At 41.4% G+C, this 15,533-nt stretch overlaps 1 protein-coding gene across 1 annotated transcript in view; it reads right to left on the bottom strand.

Moving 5' to 3' along the window:
• Positions 1 to 15,533, bottom strand: part of SMARCA2 (SWI/SNF related, matrix associated, actin dependent regulator of chromatin, subfamily a, member 2) — a 1,314,671-nt gene that overhangs the window by 807,634 nt on the left and 491,504 nt on the right. The window contains exon 11 of the mRNA XM_053702540.1: positions 8,377 to 8,550. Within this exon, the coding sequence (XP_053558515.1) occupies positions 8,377 to 8,550 (174 nt within the window). The remainder of the gene's footprint in view (positions 1 to 8,376; positions 8,551 to 15,533) is intronic.

Raw genomic sequence — 15,533 nt, 5'->3', positions numbered from 1 at the left:
GGCATAACAGCCATAGAATTTTTCTTGAACCAATATACTGACTATGAATCAGCAACAAAAGTGTTTATACTTAATGCAATTGAATATCTTTTGACGCATAATTTCTTTATGTTTGGTACAGATTTCTTTCTCCAGAGACGTGGAACAGCGATGGGAGCCAAGTTTGCCCCATCATACGCCAACCTATTTATGGGTTGGTGGGAGCTGTTCCACATCTTTGGAGAAAGAAATCCCCATAGAGAGAGAATTATACACTTTTTTAGATATATAGACGATTTACTTTTCATTTTTGAGGGAGATACAGATCAAGTAAAAGATTTCTGTGCTTATTTAAATAATAACAGATGTGGGTTGAAATTCACAGGAGAACAAAGTACAGAGTCAATAGACTTTCTAGATCTTACATTAAAAGCAGATGTAGAACATGAAAAAATAGTCTCTATACTTTACAGAAAGCCAACAGCAGGCAATACTACACTTTTATACAAATCATGTCACCCTAGACACGTGCTACAAGGAATACCAAAGGGTGAATTCATTAGGGCTAAAAGAAATTGCTCTAATGAGGAAGATTACAACAAACAGTGTAAAATTATTGAAGAAAGACTAAAACAGAGAGGATATAGTGAAGGCACTTTAATTAAAGCAAAAGAAAGTGTTCAACAAAAAACTAGGGAGGATTTACTAAAATACAAAAGGAAAGATGTAAAAAACATAATTTATGCTTACCTGATAAATTCCTTTCTTCTGTTGTGTGATCAGTCCACGGGTCATCATTACTTCTGGGATATAACTCCTCCCCAACAGGAAATGCAAGAGGATTCACCCAGCAGAGCTGCATATAGCTCCTCCCCTCTACGTCACTCCCAGTCATTCGACCAAGAATCAACGAGAAAGGAGAAACCAAGGGTGAAGTGGTGACTGGAGTATAATGTAAAAGATATTTACCTGCCTTAAAACAGGGCGGGCCGTGGACTGATCACACAACAGAAGAAAGGAATTTATCAGGTAAGCATAAATTATGTTTTCTTCTGTTATGTGTGATCAGTCCACGGGTCATCATTACTTCTGGGATACCAATACCAAAGCAAAAGTACACGGATGACGGGAGGGATAGGCAGGCTCATTATACAGAAGGAACCACTGCCTGAAGAACCTTTCTCCCAAAAATAGCCTCCGAAGAAGCAAAAGTGTCAAATTTGTAAAATTTGGAAAAAGTATGAAGCGAAGACCAAGTTGCAGCCTTGCAAATCTGTTCAACAGAGGCCTCATTCTTAAAGGCCCAAGTGGAAGCCACAGCTCTAGTAGAATGAGCTGTAATTCTTTCAGGAGGCTGCTGTCCAGCAGTCTCATAAGCTAAACGAATTATGCTACGAAGCCAGAAGGAGAGAGAGGTAGCCGAAGCCTTATGACCTCTCCTCTGACCAGAGTACACGACAAACAGAGAAGACGTTTGTCGAAAATCCTTAGTTGCCTGCAAGTAGAACTTGAGGGCACGAACTACATCCAGATTGTGTAGAAGACGTTCCTTCTTTGAAGAAGGATTTGGACACAAGGATGGAACAACAATCTCTTGATTGATATTCCTGGTAGTGACTACCTTAGGTAAGAACCCAGGTTTAGTACGCAGAACTACCTTGTCTGAGTGAAAAATCAGATAAGGAGAATCACAATGTAAGGCTGATAACTCAGAGACTCTTCGAGCCGAGGAAATAGCCATTAAAAACAGAACTTTCCAAGATAACAATTTTATATCAATGGAATGAAGGGGTTCAAACGGAACTCCCTGTAAAACATTAAGAACTAAGTTTAAACTCCATGGTGGAGCAACAGTTTTAAACACAGGCTTGATCCTAGCTAAAGCCTGACAAAAGGCCTGGACGTCTGGATTTTCTGACAGACGCCTGTGTAACAAGATGGACAGAGCTGAAATCTGTCCCTTTAATGAGCTAGCCGATAAACCCTTTTCTAAACCTTCTTGTAGAAAGGACAATATCCTAGGAATCCTAACCTTACTCCAGGAGTAACCTTTGGATTCGCACCAATATAGGTATTTACGCCATATCTTATGGTAAATCCTTCTGGTAACAGGTTTCCTAGCCTGTATCAGGGTATTAATAACCGACTCAGAAAAACCACGTTTTGATAAGATCAAGCGTTCAATTTCCAAGCAGTCAGCTTCAGAGAAGTTAGATTTTGATGTTTGAATGGACCCTGTATCAGAAGGTCCTGTCTTAGAGGTAGAGACCAAGGCGGACAGGATGACATGTCCACTAGATCTGCATACCAAGTCCTGCGCGGCCACGCAGGCGCTATTAGAATCACTGATGCTCTCTCCTGTTTGATTTTGGCAATCAATCGAGGAAGCAGCGGGAAGGGTGGAAACACATAAGCCATCCCGAAGTTCCAAGGTGCTGTCAAAGCATCTATCAGAACCGCTCCCGGATCCCTGGATCTGGACCCGTAGCGAGGAAGTTTGGCGTTCTGGCGAGACGCCATGAGATCTACCTCTGGTTTGCCCCAACGTCGAAGTATTTGGGCAAAGACCTCCGGATGAAGTTCCCACTCCCCCGGATGAAAAGTCTGGCGACTCAAGAAATCCGCCTCCCAGTTCTCCACTCCCGGGATGTGGATTGCTGATAGGTGGCAAGAGTGAGACTCTGCCCAGCGAATTATTTTTGATACTTCCATCATTGCTAGGGAGCTTCTTGTCCCTCCTTGATGGTTGATGTAAGCTACAGTCGTGATGTTGTCCGACTGAAACCTGATGAACCCCCGAGTTTTTAACTGGGGCCAAGCCAGAAGGGCATGGAGAACTGCTCTCAATTCCAGAATGTTTATTGGCAGGAGACTTTCCTCCTGATTCCATTGTCCCTGAGCCTTCAGAGAATTCCAGACAGCGCCCCAACCTAGAAGGCTGGCGTCTGTTGTTACAATTGTCCAGTCCGGCCTGCTGAACGGCATCCCCCTGGACAGATGTGGCCGAGAAAGCCACCATAGAAGAGAGTTTCTGGTCTCTTGATCCAGATTCAGAGTAGGGGACAAGTCTGAGTAATCCCCATTCCACTGACTCAGCATGCACAATTGCAGCGGTCTGAGATGTAGGCGTGCAAAGGGAACTATGTCCATTGCTGCTACCATTAAGCCGATCACCTCCATGCATTGAGCTACTGACGGGAGTTGAATGGAATGGAGGACACGGCATGCATTTAGAAGCTTTGTTAACCTGTTTTCTGTCAGGTAAATCTTCATTTCTACAGAATCTATAAGAGTCCCCAAGAATGGAACTCTTGTGAGAGGAAAAAGAGAACTTTTCTTTTCGTTCACTTTCCATCCATGCGACCTTAGAAATGCCAGAACTAACTCTGTATGAGACTTGGCAATTTGAAAGCTTGAAGCTTGTATCAGAATGTCGTCTAGGTACGGAGCTACCGAAATTCCTCGCGGTCTTAGTACCGACAGAAGGGCACCCAGAACCTTTGTGAAGATTCTTGGAGCCGTAGCCAGTCCGAATGGAAGAGCTACAAACTGGTAATGCCTGTCTAAGAAGGCAAACCTTAGATACCGGTAATGATCTTTGTGAATCGGTATGTGAAGGTAAGCATCCTTTAAATCCACTGTGGTCATGTACTGACCCTTTTGGATCATGGGTAAGATTGTCCGAATAGTTTCCATTTTGAACGATGGAACTCTTAGGAATTTGTTTAGGATCTTTAAATCCAAGATTGGCCTGAAAGTTCCCTCTTTTTTGGGAACCACAAACAGGTTTGAGTAAAACCCTTGTCCTTGTTCCGACCGCGGAACCGGATGGATCACTCCCATTAATAACAGATCTTGTACATATGATCTCTAGCGCCCAGGGATCCTGGACATCTCTTGCCCAAGTCTGGGCGAAGAGAGAGAGTCTGCCCCCCACTAGATCCGGTCCCGGATCGGGGGCCCTCGGTTCATGCTGTCTTTGGGGCAGCAGCAGGTTTCCTGGCCTGCTTGCCCTTGTTCCAGGACTGGTTAGGTTTCCAGCCTTGTCTGTAACGAGCAACAGCTCCTTCCTGTTTTGGTGCAGTGGAAGTTGATGCTGCTCCTGCTTTGAAATTCCGAAAGGGACGAAAATTAGACTGTCTAGCCTTAGCTTTGGCTTTGTCTTGAGGTAGGGCGTGGCCCTTACCTCCTGTAATGTCAGCGATAATTTCTTTCAAACCGGGCCCAAATAAAGTTTGCCCCTTGAAAGGTATATTAAGTAATTTGGACTTAGAAGTTACATCAGCTGACCAGGATTTTAGCCACAGCGCCCTACGTGCCTGAATGGCGAATCCTGAGTTCTTAGCCGTAAGTTTGGTTAAATGTACTACGGCCTCCGAAATGAATGAATTAGCTAGTTTAAGGACTCTAAGCCTGTCCGTAATGTCGTCCAGCGTAGCTGAACTAAGGTTCTCTTCCAGAGACTCAATCCAAAATGCTGCCGCAGCCGTAATCGGCGCGATGCATGCAAGGGGTTGCAATATAAAACCTTGTTGAACAAACATTTTCTTAAGGTAACCCTCTAATTTTTTATCCATAGGATCTGAAAAAGCACAGCTATCCTCCACCGGGATAGTGGTGCGCTTAGCTAAAGTAGAAACTGCTCCCTCCACCTTAGGGACCGTTTGCCATAAGTCCCGTGTGGTGGCGTCTATTGGAAACATCTTTCTAAATATTGGAGGGGGTGAGAACGGCACACCGGGTCTATCCCACTCCTTAGTAACAATTTCAGTTAATCTCTTAGGTATAGGAAAAACGTCAGTACTCGCCGGTACCGCAAAGTATTTATCCAACCTACACAATTTCTCTGGTATTGCAACAGTGTTACAATCATTAAGAGCCGCTAAGACCTCCCCTAGTAATACACGGAGGTTTTCCAATTTAAATTTAAAATTTGAAATATCTGAATCCAATCTGCTTGGATCAGAACCGTCACCCACAGAATGAAGCTCTCCGTCCTCATGCTCTGCAAGCTGTGACGCAGTATCAGACATGGCTTTAGTATTATCAGCGCACTCTGTTCTCACCCCAGAGTGATCACGCTTGCCTCTTAGTTCTGGTAATTTAGCCAAAACTTCAGTCATAACAGTAGCCATATCTTGTAATGTTATCTGTAATGGCCGCCCAGATGTACTAGGCGCCATAATATCACGCACCTCCCGGGCGGGAGATGCAGGTACTGACACGTGAGGCGAGTTAGTCGGCATAACTCCCCCCTCGCTGTTTGGTGAAATTTGTTCAATTTGTACAGATTGGCTTTTATTTAAAGTAGCATCAATACAGTTAGTACATAAATTTCTATTGGGCTCCACCTTGGCATTGGAACAAATGACACAGGTATCTTCCTCTGAATCAGACATGTTTAACACACTAGCAATAAACATGCAACTTGGTTACAATCTTATTTAACAAAAACGTACTGTGCCTCAAAGAAGCACTAAACGATTAAATGACAGTTGAAATAATGAACTGAAAAACAGTTATAGCATCAATCTTTAAAAACAACACAACTTTTAGCAAAGGTTTGTTCCCATTAGTAAAGTAACACTAATTAAATTTGAAAACATAAAAATTACAGAGCAACGTTTTTAATCACAGTCACTATATAAGTCTCACAGCTCTGCTGAGAGAATCTACCTCCCTCCAAAGAAGTTTGAAGACCCCTGAGTTCTGTTAGAGATGAACCGGATCATGCAGAAAATACAAGAGTAACTGACTGGAAATTTTTTGATGCGTAGCAAAGAGCGCCAAAAACGGCCCCTCCCCCTCACACACAGCAGTGAGAGAGAAACGAAACTGTCATAATTAAAACAAGCAACTGCCAAGTGGAAAAATAATGCCCAAATATTTATTCACTCAGTACCTCAGAAATGCAAACGATTCTACATTCCAGCAAAAACGTTTAACATGAAAAATACCTATTAAAAGGTTTAATGTACTTTTAACAGAGTAATTCCGGTGAAATACCATCCCCAGAATACTGAAGTGTAGAGTATACATACATGTCATTATAACGGTATGGCAGGATTTTCTCATCAATTCCATTCAGAAAATAAAAACTGCTACATACCTCAATGCAGATTCAACTGCCCGCTGTCCCCTGATCTGAAGCTTTTACCTCCCTCAGATGGCCGAGAAACAGCAATATGATCTTAACTACTCCGGTTAAAATCATAGTAAAAACTCTGGTAGATTCTTCTTCAAACTCTGCCAGAGAGGTAATAACACGCTCCGGTGCTATTGTAAAATAACAAACTTTTGATTGAAGTTATAAAAACTAAGTATAATCACCATAGTCCTCTCACACATCCTATCTAGTTGTTGGGTGCAAGAGAATGACTGGGAGTGACGTAGAGGGGAGGAGCTATATGCAGCTCTGCTGGGTGAATCCTCTTGCATTTCCTGTTGGGGAGGAGTTATATCCCAGAAGTAATGATGACCCGTGGACTGATCACACATAACAGAAGAAAGGGACACTGAGAAACTCAGGTTTATAACTACCTATAGTACTGATTTTAAAAACATCAGCAAAATCATTAAAGATACTGTCCCTGTATTATATTCAGATCCAGTACTAAAAACCATAATGGAAGAGGGTGTAGATATTATACCCAAAAGAGGCAAAACACTTTCAAACTACCTCTCTCCATCTAATCTTCCAATAAAACATAACAAATGCTGGCTAAAAGAAAGAAAGGGATTCTTTAGATGCAGGAGAAATATATGTAAAACCTGTAACCATGTCATTGAGGGCGATACTTTTTCTTCATATGCTACCCAGCAAGACTATAAAATTAAGTATTACATAAATTGTTCAACTACACATGTAGTATATTTACTTACGTGTGATCTCTGTAAAATTAACTATGTAGGTAAAACCAAGCGAAGCATTAAAGATAGGTTCCTTCAGCACCTCAGATCAATAGAGGATGATGATACCGACACACCAGTGTCAAGGCACTTTAAAAGCCAACACAATTCAGATGTGTCTTTATTAAAAATTCAAGGTATAGATCATGTTCCTCTATGAAAACGAGGAGGAGACAGAGAAGACAAACTTAACAAACGTGAAGTCTTTTGCATTTTCACATTAAAAACATGTAATCCATTAGGTCTCAATATGCGTAGAGACCTTGATCTTTTTGTGAATTAATACATATTCAACAGTTTTTCTTTTTGATAAGATAAATAGAATGTAAAAAGGGAGAAATAATGTATGGCGATCATATAAGTCTTAATCAATTAATTATCTTTATACATATTCTAAAGTCTAAACTTTGCTCTAGAAACAAACTTAACAATTTCTGTATGGTACATAGTGTCATATATAAATTATATTTAAATACTATAGTTCAAAGATTACAATTTTATCTAGTGGTACAAGATATACTTGGGATAAATGAGGCAAAGATATAATGTAATTTTTAATGTATAAAAGTTAATGTATAAAAGTTAACATCATATTAACTAATATTATTAGTACACATGTAGAAGAGAAAAAAAATTTCTGCTAATGCATGAAATAACTTTTTGAAAAATGTTCTTCAACAAAGGATAGGCAGTAAACTGAGAGATAATTCACACAGTGTCTACCATTCACAAATGTCTCTTTAAGAAAAGTGCTATAAAGCAGGTGTGATCAGGATTGCCTTCAAGCAGTGATCAAGTGCGCAACTGCACGAAACATGTCTGCATGTGGTTCAGATCACTGACACTGTGTTTTTACATATTGTGCTTTATTACAGTCGTGTGTAGGTTGTCATGTTTTTACTTTTGATATCACAATAAAGGAAGTTTTACTTTTCTTTGGAGAGGTTTTTTGCGCTACAAGTGGGGACAACCCAGTGGAATATATATATATATATATATATATATATATATACACACACACACACATAGATCTTTAGAAATGTATATGTATGTATATCTTAGAGCCCTTTGCCTGCCCTTATTTCTTTGAGCCCTTATTACTTTTGCAAGCAATATTTTTTAAAATATTTTTTATTATAAATGAAACTATACTCTGTAATGTATTTTTTATGTGTTTTGTGCTACTTATTTGTTTCCGGAAACAGTTAACCAGAGCTCTAAAGTCGCAGCCATCATTCTAGCGTAAATCACAGTTGTATTCGTAATACCAGGGGTAAGCCCAATGAGTGCAAACATCCGCGATAAACCTCTTATCGCTTGTGCACAAACTTTAGAGCTCCACTTGTAATCTGGCCCATAGGCAGTGAAGATTATGATTTAGATTTCAGAATACATTTCGATTTTGGAATTCCGTATTTGGAGATTTGTACCTGTATTATCCAAAAAGGCAAAATACTGAACATCAGAACTAGGTACTCTATTTCATACCTGATGTTTTTGTCTGCGTTTTCTTTCCTGCTCAATCTTCTGCTGTTTCTCTAGTTTTTCAGTCATGCGAGCTTCACGAAGAGTTTGTTTCTTAGTTCGCTTGTAAGCCTTAGAATTAAGAGCAGTCTCAAGCGTAGTGTCTCGGCGCATGCATGCCACTACTTCTTGTCTCAGCTAGAAAAAAAAAAAGTCAATGAGCCAATCTAAAGATATATATACTCTCTATTAGAGCTGATTAACTGAAGAGCACACTACAATAATTAATTACAACAATTAATTAATTAAATATCATTTAATTGTAATATGTACATTTAGCAGTTGACGATTTTGATTGAGACTATTTTGCTTAAGCTGATACAGATACTAAAAGAGTGAAAATTCTTTAGAATTTAGCAGATGACAGGACACTATTGTGAGAAAGAAAAAAAAGTTTGTATAGAGGGAAGTATATGTAGAAAAATTATATAAGCTGGGGGGAAAAAAAAAAATTATGCTTTCCTGATAAATTTATTTCTCTTGTGGTGTATCCAGTCCACGGGTTCATCCATTACTTGTGGGATATTCTCCTTCCCAACAGGAAGCTGCAAGAGGACACCCACAGCAGAGCTGTCTATATAGCTCCTCCCCTAACTGCCACCCCCAGTCATTCGACCGAAGACAAGCAAGAAAAAAGGAGGAACTATAGGGTGCAGTGGTGACTGTAGTTTAAAAATAAAAAACACCTACTTTAAAATGACAGGGCGGGCCGTGGACTGGATACACCACAAGAGAAATAAATTAATCAGGTAAGCATAAATTTTGTTTTCTCTTGTAAAGGTGTATCCAGTCCACGGGTTCATCCATTACTTGTGGGATTCCAATACCAAAGCTTTAGGACACAGATGAAGGGAGGGACAAGGCAGGAACTTAAACGGAAGGCACCACTGCCTGTAAGACCTTTCTCCCAAAAATAGCCTCCGAAGAAGCAAAAGTATCAAATTTATAGAATTTAGAAAAGGCATGAAGCGAAGACCAAGTCGCCGCCTTACAAATCTGTTCAACAGAGGCCTCATGTTTAAAAGACCACGTGGAAGCTACTGCTCTAGTAGAATGAGCTGTAATTCTTTCAGGAAGCTGCTGGCCAGCAGTCTCATAAGCTAAGCGTATTATACTTCTTAGCCAAAAAGAAAGAGAAGTTGCCAAAGCCTTTGGGCCTCTCCTCTGTCCAGAGTAGACAACAAACAAAGCAGATGTTTGACGAAAATCCTTCGTAGCTTGTAAATAAAACTTTAAAGCACGAACCACATCAAGATTGTGTAATAGACGTTCCTTCTATGAAGAAGGATTAGGACATAGTGAAGGAACAACAATGTCCTGATTGATATTCTTATTAGATGCCACCTTAGGAAGAAACCCAGGTTTGGTACGTAACACTTCCTTATCTGCATGGAAAATCAGATAAGGGGAATCACATTGTAAAGTAGATAACTCCGAAACTCTTCGAGCTGAGGAGATAGCTACTAAAAACAGAACTTTCCAAGATAAAAGCTAATATCTATGGAATGCAAAGGTTCAAACGGAACCCCTTGAAGAACTTTAAGAACTAAATTTAAACTCCATGGCGGAGCAACAGGTTTAAACACAGGCTTGATCCTAACTAAAGCCTGACAAAACGCCTGAACGTCTGGAACCTCAGCCAGACGATTGTGCAAAAGAATAGACAGAGCAGAAATCTGTCCCTTTAAGGAACTAGCTGACAAACCCTTCTCCAATCCTTCTTGGAGAAAAGATAATATCCTAGGAATCCTGAACTTACTCCATGAGTAACCCTTGGATTCACACCAATGAGGATATTTACACCATATCTTATGATAGATTTTCCTGGTGACAGGCTTTCGAGCCTGAATTAAGGTATCAATGACCGATTCGGAAAAACCACGCTTTGATAGAATCAAGCGTTCAATCTCCAAGCAGTCAGACGTAGAGAAATTAGATTTGGTTGTTTGAAGGGACCTTGAAGTAGAAGGTCCTGCCTTAGCGGCAGAGTCCATGGTGGAAAAGATGACATGTCCACCAGATCTGCATACCAAGTCCTGCGTGGCCACGCAGGGGCTATCAAGATCATCAAAGCTCTCTCCTGCTTGATCTTGGCAATCAGACGAGGGAGCAGAGGAAACGGTGGAAACACATAAGCCAGGCTGAAGGACCAGGGCGCTGCTAGAGCATCTATCAGCGCTGCTTTGGGATGCCTGGACCTGGACCCGTAACAAGGTAGCTTGGCGTTCTGACGAGACGCCATGAGATCCAGTTCTGGTTTGCCCCAAAGTTGGATCAACTGGGCAAATACCTCCGGATAGAGCTCCCACTCCCCCGGATGAAAAGTCTCCCGACTTAGAAAATCCGCCTCCCAGTTCTCTACTCCTGGGATATGGATAGCTGAGAGATGGCAAGAGTGAACCTCTGCCCATAGAATTATCTTTGAAACCTCCAACATTGCCAGGGGGCTCCTTGTTCCCCCCTGATGTTTGATATAGGCTACAGTCGTGATGTTGTCCGACTGAAATCTGATGAACCTGACCGCAGCTAGCTGAGGCCAAGCCTGAAGAGCATTGAATATCGCTCTTAGTTCCAGAATGTTTATTGGAAGGAGGGCCTCCTCCTGAGTCCACGAACCCTGAGCCTTCAGGAAGTTCCAGACTGCGCCCCAGAAGACTGGCATCTGTCGTTATTATAGTCCATTCTGGCCTGCGGAAACTCATTCCCCTGGACAGATGGACCCGAGATAGCCACCAGAGAAGAGAATCCCTGGTCTCTTGATCCAGAGGAGACAAATCTGTGTAATCCCCATTACACTGATTGAGCATGCAAAGTTGCAGTGGTCTGAGATGTAGGCGGGCAAACGGAACTATGTCCATTGCCGCTACCATTAATCCGATTACCTCCATACACTGAGCCACTGACGGACGAGAAATGGAATAAAGAGCACGGCAGAGAGTTAGAAGTTTTGACAACCTGACCTCTGTCAGATAAATCTTCCTTTCTACTGAATCTATCAGAGTTCCTAGGAAGGAAACTCTTGTGAGAGGTGAGAGAGAACTCTTTCCTTCGTTCACCTTCCACCCGTGAGACCTTAGGAAGGCCAGAACAATGTCCGTATGGGACCTGGCGATTTGAAAAGTTGACACCTGTATCAGGATGTTGTTTAGGTAAGGGGCTACTGCTATACCCCGCGGTCTTAGAACCCGAAGGGAAGAGCCACAAACTGGTAATGCCTGTCTAGGAAGGCGAACCTGAGAAACTGATGATGATCCCTGTGTATCGGAATATGTAGATAAGCATCCTTTAAATCCACGGTAGTCATATATTGACCCTCCTGGATCATAGGTAGGATGGTTCGAATAGTCTCCATTTTGAAGGATGGGACCCTGAGAAATTTGTTTAGGATCTTGAGATCCAAGATTGGTCTGAAAGTTCCCTCTTTCTTGGGAACTATAAACAGATTTGAATAGAAGTCCTGCCCCTGTTCCTCCTTTGGAACTGGGTGGATCACTCCCATAACTAGTAGGTCTTGAACGCAATGTAAGAATGCCTCTCTCTTTATCTGGTTTGCAGATAATTGTGAGAGATGAAATCTCCCCTTTGGAGATGAAGCTTTGAAATCCAGAAGATATCCCTGGGAAACAATCTCCAGAGCCCAGGGATCCTGGACGTCTCTTGCCCAAGATCGGGGGCTACTCCTTCATGCTGTCTTAGAGGCAGCAGCAGGCTTTTTGGCCTGTTTCGGTCTCCAGACTGGCTTGGACTGGGCAAAATTTTCCTCTTGTTTTGTAGAAGAAGAGGATGAAGCTGCGCCACTCTTGAAGTTTCGAAAGGAACGAAAATTAGTCTGTTTGGTCCTTAACTTGTTGGACCTATCCTGGGGAAGGGCGTGGCCTTTTCCTCCAGTAATATCAGAAATGATCTCCTTCAGTCCAGGCCCAAATAGGGTCTGCCCTTTGAAGGGGATCTTGAGAAGTTTAGACTTTGAAGTGACATCAGCTGACCAGGATTTAAGCCATAGCGCCCTACGTGCCTGAATGGCAAAACCTGAATTTTTAGCCGTTAGCTTGGTTAAATGAAAAACGGCGTCAGAAATAAATGAATTGGCTAACTTAAGAGCTTTAAGCCGGTCAAGGATATCATCCAACGGGGTCTCTACCTGTAAAGCCTCCTCCAGAGACTCGAACCAGAAAGCCGCTGCAGCAGTGACTGGGGCAATGCATGCAAAAGGCTGTAGAATAAAACCTTGTTGTATAAAGATTTTCTTAAGGAAACCCTCTAATTTCTTATCCATAGGATCTAGGAAAGCACAACTGTCCTCGACAGGAATAGTTGTACGCTTAGCTAGGGTAGAGACTGCTCCCTCCACCTTAGGGACCGTCTGCCACAAGTCCCGTGTAGCGGCATCTATAGGAAACATTTTCTTAAAAGCAGGAGGGGGAGAGAACGGCACACCTGGTCTATCCCATTCCTTCGTAATAATTTCTGAAAACCTCTTAGGGATTGGAAAAACATCAGTGTAAACAGGCACTGCAAAGTATTTGTCCATTTTACACAATTTCTCTGGGACTACAATGGTGTCACAGTCATCCAGAGTAGCTAAAACCTCCCTGAGCAACACGCGGAGGTGTTCAAGCTTAAATTTAAATGCTGTCATTTCAGAGTCAGACTGAAGAAATGCCTTCCCTAAATCAGAGAAGTCACCCACAGATAGAAGCTCTCCTGCTTCAACTTCTGCACATTGTGAGGGTATATCAGACATAGCTACTAAAGCGTCAGAGAGCTCTGTATTTGTTCTAGCCCCAGAGCTGTCTCGCTTTCCTTGTAACCCTGGCAGTTTGGATAATACCTCTGTGAGGGTATGATTCATAACTGCCGACATGTCTTGTAAAGTAAACGCATTGGACGCGCTAGATGTACTTGCCGTCCCTTGAGCGGGAGTTATAGGCTCTGACACGTGGGGAGAGCTAGATGGCATAACCTCCCTTTTGTCAGTCTCAGAAACCTCAGGTGATAAATCTTTAAAAGCCATAATATGGTCTTTATAACTTATAGAAAGGTCAGTGCATTTGGTACACAATGGCTTCCACAATGGCTTCTAAACATAATGAACAAGGAGTTTCCTCTATGTCAGACATGTTTAACAGACTAGTAATGAGACCAGCAAGCTTGGAAAACACTTTAATAAATGTGAAAAAAGCAATAATAAATAACGGTACAGTGCCTTTAAGAGAAAAAAATTACCACATAAACTGCAAAACAGTGAAAAAAATTAGAAATTTTTACAGTGTGTATAAGGGACTGAAGCAGCATTGCACCCACTTGCAAATGGATGATTAACCCCTCAGGCCCAAAAACGAATTAGAAAAACATTAAACCTGTTAAACAGTCAAACACACTGCCACAGTTCTGCTGTGGCTCCTACCTGCCCTTAAAAACGATTTTTGCAAGAACAAAACTCTCTATAGAGGTCCTATAAGCCAGAGGACTCCTTCAGGGAAGCTGGATGTCTCAGACTGAAAACGAAAATAGGCCCCGCCCACCATGCACTCAAAGTAAGAGGGCCTTAAAAAAGTACTGTGGAAACTAGGCCCCAAATAAAGATTTATCACCCTCAGAGAAAAAACGTTTTTATTTATAAATCATGCAAACGTTTTTACACTAAGTAATATAGGTATTAACATGAATATTATCCCTTTTTGCAAGCATGATCCCAGTTGTTGTTAAATCACTGTATCAGGCTTACCTTAAATATACCAGGCACTGTCAGAATTTTCTAGACCTTATCATCTCTCTAGAAAAAAATATACTGAACATACCTCAAAGCAGGCAATCTGCAGACCGTCCCCCCAACTGAAGTTTTCTTTCCATACTCTTCAGTTATGTGTGAGAACAGCAATGGACCTTAGTTACAAACCGCTAAGATCATCAAACCTCCAGGCAGAAGTCTTCTTCCAATTTCTGCCTGAGAGTAAAAACAGTACAACGCCGGTACCGTTTGAAAATAACAAACTTTTGATTGAAGGTAAAAACTACACTAAGTCACCACATCTCTCTTGATACTTCCTTTCTTGTCGAGAGCTGCAAGAGAATGACTGGGGGTGGCAGTTAGGGGAGGAGCTATATAGACATTTCTGCTGTGGGTGTCCTCTTGCAGCTTCCTGTTGGGAAGCAGAATATCCCACAAGTAATGGATGAACCCGTGGACTGGATACACCTTTACAAGAGAAATATATTTTTTCACACTCAAAGCAGTGACGAATTTGAAGGTAGTGGGGTTATGCCTATGACATCTTTGGAGTTAGAAATGTAGAGATCTGCTAGAAACCTTCAGGATGACTCCCCCTTGCATTATAAAACACCTTTCCTGAAGGGGTAAGTTTACATATAACAAGGTCATTACCTATTTGCAGAGAGTAAGTGAGAAAAGAAGAACTTCAACACAAAGACGCAGTCCAACAAGACCCAGGATACATAAAAGTGTATTTATTGGTAAATACATATCTGTTTTTCACCCCCAGTCTTGCAGACAGATGTTTATTAAGGAATGAGTGGGTGGAGTAAAAGCATAAAAAAAGCGGAGCAGGAAAAAATATGTGCTTTATACAAAAAAAATCAAAACCACAGAAAAACGGGTGGGCCTCGTGAACTCTCACCACCATGAAAGAAATAACTTTATCAGGTAAGTCTTACATAAATTATATTTTATTTTACATCGGTGGCGAAAGTCCACGAGATTGTTACTGATGGAATATAATACCCAAGATGTGGAAGTCCAGAAGTAACAATAAAGGGAGGGATAAAATAAAAACAGCTATTTCCGCTGAGAAATTAAATTAAAAAAATAATTAGTTTCTTTAAAATTAAAAAAAAAAAAACTAAAATCATAGGCACTAGAATCAAACTGAGACAGCTGCCTGAAGAACCTTTCTACCAAAAGCTGCTTCCGAAGAAACAAAAACATAAATATGGTAAAATTTTGTAAAGGTATGCAAAGAAGACCAAGCGTCCGCTTTGCAGATTTGATCAACTAAAGCTTCATTCTAGAAAACCCAAGATGTGGCAACTGATCTTGTAGAATGAGCTGTAATTATTTAAGGCAGGGACTGACCCACCTCCAAATAAACTTTGTGAATCAA

This window comes from Bombina bombina, chromosome 2 (assembly GCF_027579735.1).
Source record: "Bombina bombina isolate aBomBom1 chromosome 2, aBomBom1.pri, whole genome shotgun sequence".
NCBI lineage: Eukaryota > Metazoa > Chordata > Amphibia > Anura > Bombinatoridae > Bombina > Bombina bombina.
This window is presented reverse-complemented; position numbering and strand designations above follow the sequence as displayed.